Here is a 17,112-nt window from a genome sequence, read left to right as displayed (position 1 = left end):
CTATCTCGCGATGCGAAAGCGGCCCCGAGCCGCGAAAACACAAACCAGATTCGGACCATGAAGCCATGAGGCGTGGTTCATGTCTAGATTATGCTTTTATGCATATTTTATGAATCGTCTCCGCATTCAATATTAAAGACAATACCGACTCTCGCACCCTGGTCCCCCGCTCCGAGGTTGCTTGTTTCTTGTTGGGCACGCGGAGATTAAGTGAATTGCCCCGAATTACGGGATGTTTTGCCGACGCCGAGGCTCGAACCTGGTTCCTATTTACAATGTCGGCAGCTCTGGCCGTTACGCCACAACCTCTTTTCTCACGCTGATATTGGTGAAAAAGACACCGTTTTAGAGATTAGGGTCCCGCACAGGAGGACACACCATGGGACTGGGATGCTCCCACCGCTCCCGTCCATTCTCCGAGCCTCAGTGAACTGGCACCGCTCCTAGCGGGCCTTGAGGACATGAGCCTCGGTTCATGTATAGGTTACGCCTTTACGCATATTGTAGATAGCGCAAGCTCGACCCGAAGGCATTGAAAATATTTGCCGAGTTTTATATAGCGCGAACTTGACCCGAAACCAATTAAGTATTACAGCGCCTTATATAGCCCCCGTTACGTTACATGAGGACCCACATTCACGTTTTGTAAGGCACGGGGAGATAAAGTGTTTGCCCCGAATCACAGGAAGTTCAGCGGCATTACCGAGACTCGAACCTAGTTCCCGAGGTCCGAGGTCGAGCGCCCTGGCCGTTAGGCCAACTCATCGTAGCGAACGCTCTACATAGAACCATAATTAAATTCATGTTTACGTACATATAATTAGGCACGGGAAATTGAGTGAATTAGTGATTAAGTGACACGGAATGTGGACGCGACCTCGCGTCTCGCCCCCTCTGTATTACTGCACCAGAGGCGGCCGCGCAGCCGACGGACCACAACCCTTTCCCCTGCGTTTCCGGCAATACAGTTGTCAGTATCGCGAGCCTCAGCAGCTCATTGGACGCCAACCCCCACCGGTGGGCGGCGCCGCCCTCGCGAGGGCAGCCCTGCACTACTCGCCCCGTTTCCCCCGATTCAACGAAAGGACGCGGGCCGAGGCCCGCCCCAGGCTCTTCAACGCCCGGGAGCAGGCAGGCTGCAGGGCACGACCATCGACACAAGGGGACGGGGCCGCAGCTCAATGGCATCAGCCATGCGTGGCCCGCACTCCCCAAATTCCGCAACGGTCCGAGCGAATTCCCAACTGCGCATGCTCATTAGCCCAACCCCGCCTCTCCAAACCCCCATGCACCCATCTTGCGCCCCCTCCGCCCGTGGCGATCCTTGCCACAGGGCCCCGTCGACCTGGTACTGCCCAGGGACAGGGCCCGGGCGGAGTGGGTGCTGCAAGACTCACCAGAAAGAAGCGTGGGAGCGACGACAAACAACAGTGCCGCGGGGGCCGGAGGCGCACGAAGACGGCGCGGACGACGGACCGATGCGGTGAGTTCAAGGCGAGGTGGGCGACAAAGAGGTCGCCAGTGAGGGTGGGGGAAGGCTAAATAGCCTTCCCCTCACACCTGGGCCCGGAAGTGACGCGCATTGCGCGTCACTTCCGGCCCCCGACACGAAGGGGGGCAACAATCAGGATCCCTGCCCCCGCCCCCCCCGAAGGAGGGAGTGGGGAGGGGTGACCGGGGCCCCGGGGCCACTAAGGCGCCGACCGCCGAGTGGCCCCCTGCGGGGGCCGCGGTCAGCGGCAGATCCCCGTTTAAAGGCTTTCATCACACCGAAGGGCCCCGGTGAGCGACCGGAAGTCTCCCCCGCGTGGATGTATTTTGCTGCAGTACATGGGATTCCTGCTGACGCGCTTTATTTCAAGAGTCGGATGAGCCACAGATGAGCCCGCGAAAAGCAGGAGAATGAACAGAACAACACAGACAGATTGAAAAATGAAACGAAAGAGGGGCAGGCAATGGAGGAAAGAAGGAAAGAAAGATACATATTTGCTGTACATGACTACTTAAGAAAGAACAAGCATTGGCATAGCCAATAGGTCTCGCCTTTGGGACCTTATAAGTGTTTACCATGCAACAGTTGATGTTATGGCACTAAGGATATTCTGATGGATAACTAAACACTTATAAGATCCCAAAGTGGAGATCTATTGGCTATGCCAATGCTTGTTATACTGTGCCACGGACACGTGCTCACATGATGGCAATTTCACACCAGGTTCACACTGGGGGTGAGGAGGCACAGCCGAGCAACGTCTGACGTCACCCCAGGTAGCTGCTCGGACGTCTGACGTCACCCCAGGTATCTGCTCGGACGTCTGACGCCGCCCCCAGGTAGCTGCTCGGACGTCTGACGTCACCCCAGGTAGCTGCTCGGACGTCTGACGTCACCCCAGGTAGCTGCGGGGCGGTAAGGGACAGAAGCCCTTTAAAAGGGCCCCTTTGGACTGGTTTTCTCCATCTTTTTCCCAGCTGAGAAGGATCACGAGGGTGAAGCACAGAAGGGCACTGTCGCCAGAGAGGGACCTTCTGCATCAACTCAGGTATGTGCCCTGCCCCCCCCCCCCAATCTACCCATGCTTGAAACAAATGAGTGTGCTTGGGTCACGCAGGGGCGGCGGCAGCGCTTCACCCCGGTGCCCTGCATGGCATCTCTCCGAGGGGCTCTCACCCCTCCTGGGTCCCTGCAGAGGGGGGGCCACGACGAAAGGATTCACTGAATACAATCCGTTCCTGCTCTCCCGGCCTCAGCTGCTGCGTTTCCCTCTGGTGCTCGCTGCTGGCCCGGCTCCTGTCCCCAGGGGAGTATCTTCAGGGGGGATCGTATGGGGTTTTCCTTCTTGAAGGCCCCTGGAGTGTTCTACACTTGTTGGTGGAGATCAGTCTTCAGTATTTGCCGCTGACCGCGGCCCCCGCAGGGGGCCACTCGGCGGTCGGCGCCTTAGTGGCCCCGGTCACCCCTCCCCACTCCCTCCCTTCGGGGGGGGGGCAGGGACACAGACTGGTGCCCCCTCCGTGTCAGGGCCGGAAGTGACGCGCAATGCGCGTCACTTCCGGGCCCAGGTGTGAGGGGGAGGCTATTTAGCCTTCCCCCACCCTCACTGGCGACCTCTTTTGTCGCCCACCTCGCCTTTTTCGGTCGCAGTCTCTGGCTCCTTCGTTCGTCGTCCTCGCCGCTGCGATCCCGGCCCTACCGCCATCTCGAACAACGGTGAGTCTTGCTCTACCCTTCCCGCCCCGGCCCCGTCCCTGGGCAGTACCAGGTCGACGGGGCCCTGTGGCCCGGATGGCCACGGGCGGGGAGGGCGCAAGTTGGGCCAAGAGGGCTCAGGGCCGCAGACACCAGCAAACATGAAGCCTTCCCAGCTTCATGCGAAAGGGGCCCCGTGATAATGTGATGCAGTGTCGTAGAAACGATCGTTTGTGCTATAAAAATGTAGAATGAGCGGCGCTCCCTGGGGAAGGTTATTGCCCCCTTCCCAACGGCTACGAGGTCGGGAGGGGGGCTCGTGTAGTGGGTGCCCCCCGTACGTTGTTGTGTGGGGGCTGAGGTGGGCGGGGCCAAGGGGTAGCCGTGGCTACCTGATAGTTGGGGGCGGATCTAGGGTAATCCGTTCCGGCCTGCGGGATCGCGTCCGGATTGCGCGGGAGGAGAGTTGGCCTAACCGCTAGGGCGTTCGACCTCGAACCTGGGGAACTGGGTTCGAGTCTCGGCAATGACGTTGGAACAGCCTTTGATTCTGTGCAAATCACTTAATTTGCCCGGGCCTAACAAAAATGTATGTGCTCTCATTCTATTGTATTCCGAATGACGCGCCTAGTGCCTGCATGGGGTAGGAAAACAGGGCACTCAGGTAAAGCGCTCCAATACCTGTGGGCCGATGGCGCGCTACATACATATGGCAACAGGTAATCGTGGCTGCCCATATATGCGTGTCACGTTGCCAGTGCAGGCATTGCTCGCGGGTTGTTGCTCCAAGAAACTCGAGCTCACAAGATTGCCTTGGGAGCGAAGCGCCCAGTGCCTACTCGGGAGAGAAAATGCGGCACTCAGGTGAAGGGCATCAATACCTTAACCTCAATCTCCAATAACTGCGGCCTTTTTTCCCGCTGCATAACGGATACAGGCATGCCCAGGTTCGCGATCTCAATCGGCTTGGTGCGTTTGAATCCTGGGCCCGCGTCTGCATTCTGTGATTAGGGGCGAATCCCGTGCCTAATATTGATTTAATGACGGTGCTGCGCGCTACAATGTCTTCGAGTCTCGGGCCCGAGTCCACATCGTGCCTTGTAGGAGAGTGATTGTGGTCTGACGGTTGGTTTTTCGACTTTGGGGCAGGAAACCAAGGTTCGAGCCTAGTGGTCGACTCCACATCCTGTGCTTCTGGGTGATTCACTTAATCTCCCCGCGCCGGAATGTAACGGATGTTCATTTAAAGCGCCGTCATTCCGTCGCGCTGCACAAACCTGCATTGAATGAATAAGGTAACCGATGCTCCTGTAAAGCACCGTCATACCTTCGCGCAGTACAAACCTGCATTAAATAAATATTTTGATTTCCTGCCGATTTTCATGCCTGAATGCGTAATGTAAATACGGTGCTCGTGTAAAGCGCTCCAATACATTTGGTTCGAGTTTGCGCTATAAATAGGCAACAATCTTCACAACCTTTCAAAGAGGTGCAGCTCCCATCTTTTCGATCGGTCGTCGTCGGGTCTCCAGATTGCGGTGAGTCTTGCTGCACCCACTCCGCCCTGGCCCTGTCCCTGGGCAGTACCAGATCGACAGGGCCCTGTGGCGCGGTGGGCCACGGGCGGAGGGGGCGCAAGATTAGGGCAAGGGTGGCGACTTTAAAGGGCAGTGACGCGGTCCGCCGGCCGAATTTATCGGTGTACCGAGGGACATAGCCCCGATTGGTAGAGCTCCTGATGGGGCGCTGCCGACATTGGTAATAGGAAACGAGGTTCGAGGCATCGGCAAAACAGCCTGTGATTCTGGGCTCTTGCAAGCGCTTCAATGCGTTCGTGTGGAGCTCGCGTGATCTGGGGCATTCAAGCAGGTTAATATTGTACTGCAAGACTTAAGTAAGGCGCCACAATACCTCGTGTCGATTTCGCGTTCGAACGCGATTGAGGTACTGAGTTACCAGTGCCCTGGGTAGGGTCAATACGATGCTCATGCGCGTGCAAAGTAAATGAATGGGGGTTCGACAGCAAAGAAGCCGCACACCCTGCGCCGTGGGAGCCGTTACGAGATTAGCGTCGGTTCACGGCCCTAATACACCAGCACTGCAAGGCTGGGAGCTGCCTGGGTCCCCGCTGATCGCGGGCGGTGCAACACCTGTGGCGCTCCCTGGTTAAGGTTATCTCCCCCCCCTCCCGCTGCAGTTGGGGGTGGGGGGGGCATGCAGTGGGCTGCGGCAGGCGCAATGGACCTGGCGCGGGGATCGTTTAGCATGGTACGAATCTTGTAAGCTCCCCGTGCTTGAATGTGTAATGTAATAAGGTTCTCCGGTAAAGCGCTCCAACACCTTCAGGTCGCGTTCGCGCCATATAATTATGCAACATGTATTGCTGGCTTCCTATAAGGCAGATAAATGATACAAGTGCATGCATTGTTCACATACGCGATTATGGGCATTAATAAACCCCCCGCACGTCAATGGATAATCTGGTGCGGTACTCGCATGATCGGGTTCGGGGAGCTGGTAATATGGTATGAATGTCTTAAGCACCCCCTGCGTGTAGATGTAATGTAAATACGGTGCTCATGTAAAGTGCTCCAATGCCTTCCGGTCGAGTTCGCGCTATATAGATATTCATCATGTAATTACAGGCTTCCTATAAGGCAGATACATGATACCAGTACATGCACTGTCCACATCACGCGATTACGGGTAGTACGAATCCCCCCCGCACCTCAAGGGTTAATCTGGTGCGGTGCTCGCGTGACCTGCCACGGGGATCGGGTTATGGGTACTAATCTCCTAGGCTCCCCGTGCCGGTTTGTGTAATGTAGATACGGTGCTCATATAAAGCGCTCCAATACCTTTGGCGTCGAGTTCGCGCTATACAAATATGCAACATGTATGTGCTGGCTTCCTATAAGGCAGATACTTGATACAAGTGCAGGCATTGTTCACAAGATTTTGCTCCAATACCTTCCGGTCGAGTTCACGCTAGCTAAATATGCAACATGTAGTGGCTGGCTTCCTATAATGCAGACACATGATTCAAGTGCATGTATTACTCACAAGAATTTGCTTGTGCCCACATTCGCGCGCATTAGGTGATTCCGGGCATTGCGACGACTCCTGCACATGAATGGTATTTGGTCGGTGCTTGTGTCCAGCGCTCTAATAATTTTGCGCGCATTACGGCTTGAGCTAATCACTAATCGACCGTGCCCTAATAGGTATGTAATACGGGGCTCATGTACTGCACTCCCAACACCTTCGGGCGGGTCACGCTGTGACTCTGGACAGATAATTATTATCCACGTGCCTGATGATGTATGTATATCGGTGCTCATGAACGGCGCACCATTACCTTCGGATCGAGTTCGCACTGTGGTTGTGACTCCGGGCAAATCACTGATCACCCCATGCCCAGATATGCATACGTGCTGCTGGGCCTGGTCCACCTGGACCACCGAGGGTCGCGAATATGCACGGGTGCTGCCGGGCCTGGTCTACCTGGCCCCCCGAGGGTCGCGACTCATGATCACACTTCCGTGCCCGAATATGTATGTAGATACGGGGCGCATGGACTGCGCTCCATATACCGTCGGCCGAGTCGCGCTGTGACTGCGGGCAGATCACTTAATCTCTCCGTGCCCGATTATGTATGTAAATACGGTGCTCATGAACTGCGCGCCTATACCTTCGGATCGAGTTCGCGCTGGGTTTGTGACGCTGGGTAAATCAATGAATATCGCCATGCCCGAATATGTATGCGAGCTGCTGGACCTGGTATGCCCGGGTTCCCGAGGGTCGCGGACCTGGCGGCTCATGATCTCACTCCCGTGCCCGAATATGTGTATAAATATGTTACTCATGCACAGCGTTGCCATATCTTCGGGTTGAGTTCGCGCGACATAAAGGTGCTAATTACAGCAAGGGTCGCGCAGTCCGATCCTGACCACACGTGACCACGTGTCGCTCGTCTCCAACCTTTTGCTTACGGCCTTGCCCTCCCAGGTGCATCAGTCCTTGGGCAGGGCGGACCAGTGTGGATATAGTCCTAACGTAGAACTGTCATTGCCATGTTAGTAACAGTTAAACACGGGTCGCTGCCGACAGTCTAAAAGAGGTATGCTTAAGCCCGCAACTCGGCCCCGCCAACATGCTTACGTGGGCCGCCTTCAACGGTCACTGATATGGGGAACTCACACATATCTAACTGTAACCTGGACACCCGGGAGGGTGCCTAGTCGGGCAGGGCAACGCAACCGAGATAGAATGGTAGTTATTATCTAATGCTAAAGGAAGTCTGGATTGAGCCACTAGAGGGGTTAGATATGGGTGCAGCTCAGTGCCGCTATCGCATTGAATACGGGGACGCACTGACATAGCGGCAAAAGAATAAGTGGTCACCACATAGCGCATCACTAGGGCCTAAATCACGGCACAAGGTTACCGGCGTGATTGTCCAAGTGGTTGCGGGTGCGCCGCTCGCGAGCGGATTGCAACCCGTGGTTTACCTCTGTCTCAAATCGACCGATAGTTCATGGTTAAGCCGATTGGCCTGCAGAATACTGAGCTGGGCACCATAACCAAGAGTTAGGCCTGCAGGAGGAGTAGCTGAAGGAACAATATATGAATAGGTCCAGATGTACTTTGGGGGGGTATCCCCCTGCAACCAAAGACAGATTTAAGACCTTCCACCCGGCTTGTGGGTGGTATGGTTGTTATATAGCAAGTGTGCGGTCGTTCAAAGTTTGGTAAAGACCACGTAGAGCCCCAGGGCATCAGGGCATTATTGACCGAGCAGCATTCGCTACGTTCAGAATAGGGCCGGTATTGCACCAAAGTTTCCGGTTGGTTTCCACAGACTTGTCTGCCCCCAAAGTTATCCTCTAGGGGTAGAACTTGAGACTAAGGGGGCATTGCCTGCTTCAGCGGCACAAATAAGCGATAGCTACGCCGGGATGGAGTTACCATGCAGGTCCTGCCACCACTGGGTTCCCCCCAGGTGATGGGATCAAGTTAGGTGGGACCGCGAAGTCTACGGTTCTTGGGAAACTTCCTGCAATAGGGCATTTAGCAACAGATAAGGTACCAGCGTGTGAGTATCAGATATCTGCTTTCCAGCAGCACCGTGCCCTGGGAGCACACGCGTTGCCCTAACTCTGAGGCCCTCCCAGATGGGAGCCGGGTAGCAAAACAAGTGAATAGGCTCCTTAGGCGGGCCTCTGGCCTTCAGCTGGGTGTAATCACCATCAATTGGAGTTAGGCCCAGGTAAAAATGGGCTTTCCATAACGCTTGGAGGACCATTGCGGTTGGTGGCACTCCCCACCGGAATCACTGGTCGCGTACGGCAGCTGCAGGAGACGGGGATCCTGGTTTACGGACACTTTTACCGCGCTATGGGTGCTGCTGTCCCAATAACTGGGGTGTCAGCGGGGCAAACACGAGGGGACATTACGACAGCGCGCAATGCTTAAGCCAAACAGATTCCCGAAGCTGGTATGCCTAAGGGATCATCACTGAGGGATCCGTAGGGGCATAATTCCTATAAGGTATAAGGGATGGTGGGCAGGGGCAAGAGTCGCCCCTTGCCCATGGCCACGCGCTGGCAGTTAGGTGCACTCCCGTGCCCCAGGTTAACTATCTGAGGGGACTGTACAAATGTTAAGTAAAACCCTTCTCGTCATAATAGTCAAAGCGGGCAGGCCCAGGATTGTGAATAGGTGTAACCTTCCCGCTGGGGGGCGAATAGTTATTGCACATCTTCACAGGCCCCTTTATTTCAACTGACCCTATCCGATTAGGATAGCGTCTAGGGATTGGGGACATAGATGGGGCCATCTACAACTCCAGGAGCTATAGCTCACTGGTATGTCTTGGGCCTGTGGTTATAAGGGATCTCACAGGGTTTGAGTCCCGCGAGCACTGTCAAACTGTCATGAGGTGGCAGAATGTCAAACTCTTCTGTTTGCAGGGATGGTTCCCTTCCAGCTAGTTGCAGGAAGCCCTAGATAGGAGAGGTGCAGGTAAGACTATAGCGGGTTGGTGGGAGGCCCTGGCTGCGACGATTAGCCGCCTCCAGGGCTGTGGCGGAGTTACAGGGCGATCTGGAAGCAGGCCGGTACAAAGAGTACCTCTGCGCGGCACCACGTGGTGCCTGAGCCAAAACGAGGAGCCTCCAGAGAGGTCCCGGAAGCCGGTCGGCGCCCCGCTAGTCCTGCGGGCGGTTGTGGGCCTGAACAACCGGGGGCTTGCTATGCGACGCTCCGCCCCGAGAGGGGGGGCGTGAGTAGAATTACCAACGGCACGTGATCGTAGAAAGAATCACTTGGGGGGCAGCACTTGCGGGTCGTTCCCGCGCTGCCCGGCTCATCAGGCGGGCAGGTGAAGTAGATGGTCGCCTGCCCTTGGATCGCCCGTAAGATAACCCACCCATTACATATACTGGAATTATGTAATAAACCTGCAGCATTTGTTACCCACTTACAACTGTTTCTTGTGTTTCATTGGGTAACCTAATTTGGGGGAGGGGGGAAAGCGGGGTGCCCCTGGGGGTACTATGCCGCTGACCGCGGCCCCCGCAGGGGGCCACTCGGCGGTCGGCGCCTTAGTGGCCCCGGGTCCCCGGTCACCCCTCCCCACTCCCTCCCTTCGGGGGGGGGGCAGGGACACAGACTGGTGCCCCCCTCCGTGTCAGGGCCGGAAGTGACGCGCAATGCGCGTCACTTCCGGGCCCAGGTGTGAGGGGGAGGCTATTTAGCCTTCCCCCACCCTCACTGGCGACCTCTTTTGTCGCCCACCTCGCCTTTTCCCTCCCTACCGCTTACCCGGCGTAGGCGTGGTTGGGGGGGGGGGTTTCTGAGCGTTGTAGTTTTTCTTTTTCGTTGCAGGCGGAGTTACAGGGCGATCTAGAAGCAGGCCGGTACAAAGAGTACCTCTGCGCGGCACCACGTGGTGCCTGAGCCAAAACGAGGAGCCTCCAGAGAGGTCCCGGAAGCCGGTCGGCGCCCCGCTAGTCCTGCGGGCGGTTGTGGGCCTGAACAACCGGGGGCTTGCTATGCGACGCTCCGCCCCGAGAGGGGGGGCGTGAGTAGAATTACCAACGGTACGTGATCGTAGAAAGAATCACTTGGGGGGCAGCACTTGCGGGTCGTTCCCGCACTGCCCGGCTCATCAGGCGGGCAGGTGAAGTAGATGGTCGCCTGCCCTTGGATCGCCCGTAAAATAACCCACCCATTACATATACTGGAATTATGTAATAAACCTGCAGCATCTGTTACCCACTTACAACTGTTTCTTGTGTTTCATTGGGTAACCTAATTTGGGGGAGGGGGGAAAGCGGGGTGCCCCTGGGGGTACTATGCAGTTTTGAGGGTCTTCTGTGTAGTTTATGCAACTCTCAAATTTACACCAGAAGGGTTTAGATTTTCAGCTAACCAGCATAGTGGATCCCACGGCTGCTTGCAAACATTTTTGGTTAAAGTGGAGAAGCCAGGATTAATCCCAGGTTGTCTGGTTTCACATTGTGCTTTGTGTGCTCTGCCCCCCCCCCCCCCCCCCTTTTATCGCGAGGCGCGCGCGTTTGTTTTTCAAGTGCTGGCGTTTCTGGTAGGAGGCTTAATTTGTGGCCGTCCGAGGCGGGTTTCTTTCCTTTGTCTGCCTTGTTTTGTGGCCGCTGCTGTGATCTGATCAGGGCGTCTATTGTTTGCACAAGGCGGTCACCCCGGGCTCTTTGGGGGTGATTGGTCGAGTGGGTGCAAGTATGAGGGTTCAAGTTCTGGCCTGGTTTTGGTATCTACTTGGGGGGGTGGGGGGACCCTTAAGCATGGCGAGGGGTCTTGCTAGTTTACTTTTCAGTCTGCGGCTCCCTCGCCAGTCTGGGTGGAAGCAGCGCGACTGACCTGACTCTCGCGGCTGCGGCAGCTTCGTAACTCTTCATGGCTTTGCTTTATTTGTAAGAGTGGAGCCGGGACGCTTTGCATTTGCTGCGGAGGAATGTTTTATGTGCATCACAGCACACTCCTGCACCGGGCTCCGGGCTCATTCCTGGTGGGCCGGAAGGGCAGGGGTCGGTTTTGTTACTGGGGGCCAACGGTGCTGCAATATGGGCCCCGGGCCCCTGTACCAAAGCGGCAGCGGCGCTTGACACTAGTATTCATTCCTCCCATCCTTCACGGCCGCAGCTTCCCAGTATCCATCTCGGGGGTCTCTTCCCAGTATCCATCACGGGGGTCTCTTCCTAGTATCCGTCCCGGGGGTCTCTTCCCAGTATCCGTCCCGGGGGTCTCTTCCCAGTATCCGTCCCGGGGGTCTCTTCCCAGTATCCATCTCGGGGGTCTCTTCCCAGTATCCATCCCGGGGCGGTCTCTTCCCAGTATCCATCTCGGGGGTCTCTTCCCAGTATCCATCTCGGGGGTCTCTTCCCAGTATCCATCCCGGGGCGGTCTCTTCCCAGTATCCATCCCGGGGCGGTCTCTTCCCAGTATCCATCCCGGGGCGGTCTCTTCCCAGTATCCATCCAGGGGGTCTCTTCCCAGTCTCCATCTCGGGGGTCTCTTCCCAGTATCCATCCCGGGGCGGTCTCTTCCCAGTATCCATCCCGGGGCGGTCTCTTCCCAGTATCCATCCCGGGGCGGTCTCTTCCCAGTATCCGTCCCGGGGGACTCTTCCCAGTATCCATCTCGGGGGTCTCTTCCCAGTATCCATCCAGGGGGTCTCTTCCCAGTATCCATCCAGGGGCTGTCTCTTCCCAGTATCCATCCCGGGGCTGTCTCTTCCCAGTATCCATCCCGGGGCTGTCTCTTCCCAGTATCCGTCCCGGGGGACTCTTCCCAGTATCCATCCCGGGGGTCTCTTCCCAGTATCCGTCCCGGGGGTCTCTTCCCAGTATCCATCCCTGGGCGGTCTCTTCCCAGTCCGGTGGGAGTGTTTCTATAGCGTCCTTATGGTAGTTTATAGGTTGTCGGGGCCTTTTCTTGTGTTGTAAAAAAAAGATACATATATCTATAGATATCTCTGTCCTCGTTGTGTAGTCTTAAGTTTGCGTAAATCCGTTTTAAACCGCAGGGTGTTTTTCTTTCCTTGCCCGCAGTTCGTTGCTCCTGTATTTCATTGGCTCCGCTTCCTGCACTTCTTACATTGCTGCCTTTTAAATGCGGTGTGAGCAGTGTCTCTGGTTGTGTTTGCAGTTATGGAACCGTGTTTTCCTGTCTGAACATCCTCATACAAGATGCCAACACAACTGTTCATTATACCCCCCGAAAATGTTACCTGTCTCCAACCACCAGGTGTTTTTTAGGGGGCACCTGATTTTATCCTCTCCACCCCCTTTCCTATAAAATGCCACCCCTGACGAAACGAGGCCCCGTTTCTTTTTCTCCCCTCCCGCGGGCTGTAGAAAGCCAGAGCGGCGCGTGCATGTCCAGAGTCCCCGGACACCTCTGAGAGTTTTCACCACATCCTTTACGCCAAGATGGCCCCCGCCGGAGGGCCCTGAGGGGTGGGGGAGAGGGTGCACAGAGCTTGACTGACCAAAGGGCTGGCCTTTGGAGCCCCTGTTGTGTCTGCGAAACGTGGGCGACAATTCCCGTTCCGCTGGCGGAAATTGCGAACTGTCGGCACACTGATTAAACACCTAAAGGCAGCTCTGTAACCTCCGCCTCATCCAGCCAGAAACCCTCTTTAGAAAGTCCCTTAAAACCTGGGTTTTCACCTCTTCGGATGCCCGACGCAGAGCCTTGATCGAACTCTTTCAATCCTCTTCTCAGTAGCTGTTGCACTATACCTGCAACTCCGTCATCTATAGCGCCATGATGCTCCTCGGAGCCACAGCGGCGCTCTATAAATACCATATAACATAACTGAGAGATTAGCATTTTCGTTGAATTTATTTTTAATGTGGGTGATGTGAGAGTTTAATACAGACATTTTGCTGAGAAATTCTGTGTTTGTTTCATGGAACATCCATTAAAGTTTCTTTCAGATCAAAATAGGACCTCGCTTGTGAGAAGTGTGGGGGGGGGGGGGGGTTGGGGGGTCACAGATTATTTGCAAACATTGGGGACCCCCTAAATACATTTCACCCAGGGCCACAAAAATCCTTCCAATGTCTCTGTCCTACACACACAGCGTGTTTAGGGCAAGCAGCCTTCTGGCCCCGGTTTGTAAAGTGGCTCACTTGTGAGTTGTAGTAATGAATGTCATATGTCCTAAAACCACATAGGTGATGCCACTGCACTGTGCAGAGTTATTCAATGAGGGTACAGAGGATAGACTGGCACAGGAACCAGAGGGTACAGAGGTACCAGGGGGTAGAGATGCAGTACACTGAGGGCACAGAGGGGGATTTACCAGTGCCTTGAGACGCTCACAGGTGAGCAGCCGCGCTTATCGCGCGCTGATTGATTGAATGACCAGAGGGTATAGATGCAGTGTACCGCGGGGACGCAGATATCAGAGTGCAGAGATGCAGTGCATTGAGGGTGCGGAGGCAGATGAAACAGTGTAGAGATGCAGTGCATTGAGGGTGCAGAGACAGATGTTACAGTGTAGAGATGCAGTGCCCTGCGGGTGCAGAGACAGATGTTATCAATCAATCAATCAATCAAAGGCATTTATAAAGCGCACTACTCACCCGGAGGGTCTCAAGGCGCTGGGGGGGGGGGGGGGTCCGCTACTGCTCGAACAGCCAGGTCTTGAGCTTCTTCCTGAAGGAGAGGTGGTCTTGGGTCAGGCGTAGTTCGGTGGGGAGGGCGTTCCAAGTCTTGGCGGCCAGGTGGGAGAAGGATCTACCTCCTGTAGTCGCTCTGTGGATGCGGGGGACGGCTGCGAGGGCGAGACTGGTCGAGCGGAGGTGGCGTTTGGGAGCGTAGAAGTTGAGGCGGCTGTTGAGGTAGGTCGGGCCTTGGTTGTGTAGGGCTTTGTGTGCGTGGGTGAGGAGCCGGAAGGTGATTCTTTTGTTGATCGGGAGCCAGTGCAGGTCTCTCAGGTGTCTGGAGATGTGAGTTCGTCTGGGGACGTCGAGGATGAGTCTCGCCGAGGCGTTCTGGATCCGCTGGAGTCTCTTCTGGAGCTTGGCGGTGGTACCGGCGTAGAGGGCGTTGCCGTAGTCCAGTCGACTGGTGACGAGGGCCTGGGTGACTGTTTTCCTGGTCTCGGTGGGGATCCACCGGAAGATCTTACGTAGCATGCGCAGGATGTTGAAACAGGACGAGGAGACGGCGTTGACTTGTCTGGTCATGGAGAGGGAGGAGTCCAGGATGAAGCCCAGGTTGCGTGCGTGGTCTGTCGGTTTGGGTGCGTTGCCCAGGGCAGGGGGCCACCAGGAGTCGTCCCAGGCGGAGGGTGAGGAGCCCAGGATGAGGACTTCCGTCTTGTCTGTGTTCAGTTTCAGGCGGCTGGTCGTCATCCACTCGGCCACGTTTTTCATCCCTTCGTGTAGGTTGGCTCTGGCGGTGGCGGGGTCGTTGGTCAGGGAGAGGATCAGCTGGGTGTCATCGGCGTAGGAGATGATGTTCAGGTTGTGTTGGCGTGCGATGGCCGCAAGGGGGCTCATGTAGACATTGAAGAGGGTGGGGCTGAGCGAGGAGCCCTGAGGGACGCCGCAGGTGACTTCCGTGGCTTCTGATCTGAACGGGGGCAGGCGGACTCTCTGTGTCCTTCCGGTGAGGAAGGAGATGATCCATTCCAGTGCCTTCTCCTTGATCCCGACGTTGCTGAGGCGCTGCACTAGGGTGCGGTGGCAGACAGTGTCGAATGCCGCGGAGAGGTCCAGGAGGATGAGGGCCGCTGTTTCTCCGTTGTCCAACAGGGTTCGGATGTCGTCTGTGGCAGCGATGAGGGCGGTCTCGGTGCTGTGGTTGGCCCGGAAGCCTGACTGGGAAGGGTCGAGGGAACCAGTCGTCTCGAGGAAGGCTGCCAGTTGCTTGTTGATGGTCTTCTCGATGACTTTGGCTGGAAACGGGAGGAGCGAGATGGGGCGGTAGTTCTTGAGTTCGGTGGGGTCCGCCGTTGGTTTCTTTAGTAGAGCGCTGAGTTCGGCGTGCTTCCAGCTCTCAGGGAAGGTGGCGGTGTTGAGGGAGGTGTTGATGATGTCCCGCAGGTGGGGTGCGATGACATCGTCGGCCTTGTTGAAGATGTGGTGAGGGCAGGGGTCGGTTGGGGAACCGGAGTGGATGGAGTTCATCGTGCTGATGGTGTCTTCGAGGTTGATCGGTGTCCAGGCGTTGAGGGTGGTGGTGGGGGGCGTTGGTTTGGTCGTCGGGAGCGTTGGTTGTGTTCTGAAGCTGTTGTGTATGTCAGCGATCTTGTTGTGGAAGTAGGAGGCGAGGGAGTTGCAGAGGTCTTGCGATGGGGTGATGTCGTTGGTTCCGGCGTTGGGGTTGGAGAGCTCTCTGACGATGTTGAAGAGTTCCTTGCTGTTGTGTGCGTTGTTGTCCAACCGGTCCTTGAATGCTGTTTTCTTGGTGGCGTGGATCAGTTGATGGTGCCTTCGGGTGGCGAGCTTGAGGGTAGTCATGTTGTCCGGCGTTGGGTCTCTTCTCCATGCTTTCTCGAGGGCTCGGCAGTTCTTCTTGGAGCTCTTGAGTTCGTCGGTGAACCAAGGGGCCTTCTTGCTTCCGGGTCTGCTGGGTGGGGTCCTCAGAGGGGCGAGCTCGTCCGCGCAGGTGGAGATCCATTTCGTGAGGTTGTCGGCGGCTTGGCTGGGGTTCGGTGAGCTGGCGGGAGGGTGCTGGCTCAGGGATGTGGTGAGTTGTTCGGCTGTGATCTTGTTCCAGCTTCTTCGTGCGGCCTGTTGCTGGTGGTGGTGGACCGTGGTTCTTTTGAAGGTGAAGTGGATGCAGCTGTGGTCCGTCCAGTGGAGTCCAGTGGCGTGGCTGAAGGAGATGTCTTTGCTGGACGAGAAGATGGCGTCGAGTGTGTGTGCGGCGAGGTGGGTGGGGGTGGTCACCAGCTGCTTGAGTCCGAGGGTGGCGAGGTTGTCAAGCAGGGTGGTGGTGTTGCGGTCGTTGTTGTTCTCCAGGTGGAAGTTGATGTCCCCGAGGAGGATGTAGTCGGCCGAGGGGAGGGCGTGCGGGCTGATGAAGTCGGCGATGTCTTCGCTGAATTGAGTGCGTGGTCCCGGGGGTCGGTAGATCAGGGTGCCTCTGAGGGTGGTCTTGGGGTCGGTGTGGATCTGGAAGTGCAGGTGTTCGGCGGATGTCAGGGTGTTGTCGGCGTTGGTCGAGATACGGATGGTGTCTCTGTGGATGATGGCGATGCCTCCTCCAGTCTGGTTGTCGCGGTCTCTCCGGATGATCTTGTAGCCCTCTGGGACGGCGATGGCGATGTCGGGCGCTGAGGAGTCGTTCATCCAGGTTTCCGTGAGGAAGGCAACGTCAGGAGCTGTGGTGTCGAGGAGGTTCCAGAGTTGAACGGCGTGTCTGTGGACGGAGCGGGTGTTGAGCAGGATGCACTTGAGGTGGTTGCTGCTGGTGTTCGGCTTGGCGGGTGCTGGTGCGGGGCAGGTCCGGATGCAGGTGAACTTGCAGGTGCGGCAGCTGAAGGGTCCGTGGGTGCGTCTCGGAGTGGCTCGGTAGCACCCGGGGGTTCGGCCGGTGTTGAGTGCGTTGAGGGTGGCGGCATCGTAAGTCAGGCGGGTGGGCTGGGGTCTGCGAGGGCCAGGGGTCCTGGCACTGGGCGCAGTCCAGGCGCAGACGGGCTTACCTTTGGCGCACCTTCGGCGCTCATTCGGTGCTCCCGCTGCGCGCGTCCGCTGCGCGGTCGCTCTGGGGGCGTCATAAGAGGGGAGCCGGGAGGGAGGGTCTGCGGGGAGGCGGGGAGCGCGGGAACCAATCGGCGGGCGGGGGGGCGGGGTCTCGTGGGCAGCGGCGGGAAACCAGGGGGCTCGGTGGCGGCGCTTGGCGGCCCTGTGGCGGCTGGGGCGGCG

The 17,112-nt window shown here is 56.8% G+C and overlaps 1 protein-coding gene across 1 annotated transcript in view; it reads left to right on the top strand.

Annotated features, from left to right (window-relative positions):
* The window catches only part of LOC146863496 (uncharacterized), a 57,240-nt gene that overhangs the window by 29,724 nt on the left and 10,404 nt on the right, over positions 1-17,112 (top strand). Inside the window, exon 2 of the mRNA XM_085643180.1 lies at positions 2,470-2,540. Coding sequence (XP_085499306.1) covers positions 2,470-2,540 — 71 coding nt within the window. The remainder of the gene's footprint in view (positions 1-2,469; positions 2,541-17,112) is intronic.

Source organism: Triturus cristatus, chromosome 2_2 (assembly GCF_964204655.1).
Source record: "Triturus cristatus chromosome 2_2, aTriCri1.1, whole genome shotgun sequence".
Lineage (NCBI taxonomy): Eukaryota > Metazoa > Chordata > Amphibia > Caudata > Salamandridae > Triturus > Triturus cristatus.
This window is presented reverse-complemented; position numbering and strand designations above follow the sequence as displayed.